This window comes from Sphaeroforma arctica (genome assembly GCF_001186125.1).
Source record: "Sphaeroforma arctica JP610 unplaced genomic scaffold supercont1.3303, whole genome shotgun sequence".
Lineage (NCBI taxonomy): Eukaryota > Ichthyosporea > Ichthyophonida > Sphaeroforma > Sphaeroforma arctica.
The window spans coordinates 1042-3679 of NW_014037255.1; the positions used below are offsets into that span (position 1 = coordinate 1042).

General features: G+C 42.9%; 1 protein-coding gene across 1 annotated transcript; it reads left to right on the forward strand.

Moving 5' to 3' along the window:
* Positions 1–557: 557 nt before the first annotated feature.
* Positions 558–2624, forward strand: SARC_13449 (hypothetical protein; the record flags this gene model as incomplete). The annotated part of the gene is made up of 2 exons (XM_014292420.1): positions 558–726; positions 2428–2624. Coding segments are annotated over 2 exons (366 nt in total), but the record flags the coding sequence as incomplete, so codon positions are not given.
* Positions 2625–2638: the final 14 nt, after the last annotated feature.

Genomic DNA, 2638 nt, shown 5'->3' on the forward strand with positions numbered 1-2638 from the left:
TCCACACAAACAAAAATACTATCTGGTAAGATTAGGTTGAATGATAGTCAGAGTAGGTTGTGGATTCGGATACAAACCCGAATTCCTTCCCGTATTGTTATCTAAAAGTGCTGTTTTTTTTGCATCCCATTTTTTATTTGCTATCCCATATGGCACATACCAACTACAACTACAGCTACTTAGTGGCCTGTTGGTCCATAGTCAGTGACGCAAGCTCAACGCACCCACAACCAGTCGCTCGGCGGGACAGCCAGAAGTAGCTCAATCTAACAGCCTTCCTTTCTCCCAGTACAGTCAGTATAGTGCAATTCAGTACTCAGAGTAGGTCACAAACTGGATCCCGAATCACACCTTTTCTCCATATGTTCATTCTCAAGTGTTAAACCGAATGTACCACGCCATACCTCTCCATATGTTCATACTCAAGTGTTAAAAGAATATACCACGCCATACCTACCCATATGTTCATTCTCAAGTGTTAAACCGAATATCTCACGCTATACCTACCTCTCAAGTGTTAAACCGAATATCTCACGCCATACCTACCCATCGTATAGTGGCCTGGGCGGACTGTTCCGTATTCAGTGGCGGAAGCTCAACGCACCCACAAACTGTCGCAATGTGGGACAGCCGGGCATGATAAACTTAGCCAAGCTCTCCTCTGTGCGGTGGGGTGACAAGTATATCGCCGAGTTCCTGGATGTGTCTGAGAAACAGTCACTACAGGTACTATTTATGTATGCGTACATTACTGTTGTTGGTAAGGTCAATGTATCTTGTATGTATGTACGTTTGGCTTGATATGTGCATGGGTATAAGCGTGTATATGTGGTTAGGTGTGTATATGTACGTATTACTGCCGGCCATGGTGGGCCGGGCAGATCTCTCCTCTGTGCGGTGGGGCGACAAGTATATCGACAAGTTCCTGGATTTGTCCGAGAAGCAGTCACTACAGGTACTATTTATGTATGTATACATTACTGTTATTAGAAAGGTCAATGTATCTTGTATGTATCTACGTTTGGCTACAGGTACTATTTATGTAAGCATACTTTACTGTTATTGGAAAGGTCAACGTAGACCAGTTGGTTCAAGCCCTAATGAATACCACGTTCATTAGTAGAAATAATGTCTTGTACGTATCTACGTATGGCTTGCTATTTGCATGGCTATAAGTGTGTGTATGTTTTTATGTGTGCATGTTATGTATGTGTGTGTGCACGTATTACTGCCGGCCATGGTGAACCGGACAAATCTCTCCTCAGTACGATGGGGAGTACAGGTATATATCACAGAGTCTTTGTAATGTAACTGAGAAGCAGTCACTACAGGTAATGCCCAGTGTATAAAGTGTAGGTGATGCATCGGTACTTGTGTGTATGTATATATGCATGTATGTGTGAATGTATGTATGTATGTGTGTATGTATGTATGTATGTATGTATTATGTGTGCACAAGTGTTTGTATGTGTGTATGTTACGTATAGGTATATACATATGCATAGCCAGAATAGGCCGATATGGCAACGCTATGCTTTTGCCGAGAGAGTCGAATGTGGTGTGCCTTGATGTGTCTGAGCAGTAAGCAGGTTATGACCTGTGTATGTTATAGACAGAATATAGTACTGATTATCTTATCATACTTTCCCCTAGAAACTATCACCCATAGACCTCATTGAACTATGTGTGCAAGTGTGTATGTATGTGCTCATGGTTATCAGTATGTTGGTGTTTGTGCATATATATCTTTATATACCATGATTTTCATATTCCATAGGCAGACTTTGTCGGATTTTAGGAGAAACCTTATCGACTTACAATACACTGTCACTATGGATGCATCCCACCTCGAGTGAACATGTCAAGCTTTTAGGGTTTTAGTAAAACCCTAAAACCCTAAAAACCTTAAAAGGTACTGCATGCACACATTAGAGTACTCGCATATAATCATGCGCATGGCCTCTCCATGTATACATACTAACACGCTGCATGTACCGTTATATGCACACCATCAAGCGGAGCTCACCACACCAGATATACTCTTTCTGACCTCGTCACCACTGGTGCCTTTTATCTTATCGTGGGGTTGTTAGTACTATTCCATTGCAGGCCTTATGGTACGCTCACGCACAACACATGTCCATGGTTGTGCACATGCTAATACAATCCACCTGTATAATACACGCCCAGTATACTAACCGAGGACCGTGAGAAATATCTGGCTATTGCCACGCTCACAACAGCGGTCGTCGAGTCTGCGGTTAATGCTCTGCATTAATACGGGTTATTTGTCAACACCAAACACCAACACTATAGCATACATTACAGTAGACTCACGCATCCATTCAAGCCATGAGCACTTGGGCCGTTCCGTGCTTGTACTAATGCAATCCACCGATACTGTACACATCTAAATACACTCTATAGGAGAGCCGGGAGAAGTATCTGGCTAATGCCAATCTCACAACGGCTATCTTCGAGTCTGCGGTGGATGCCATGCTTGTGATCGACACACACGGCAAGATCATGATGTTCAATGCGGCAGCTGAACGCATGTTCCGATGGCGAATGTCGGATGTGGTCGATAAGGATATCAGCATACTGATGCCAGATGATATCGGTGAGTTATTATGTATAT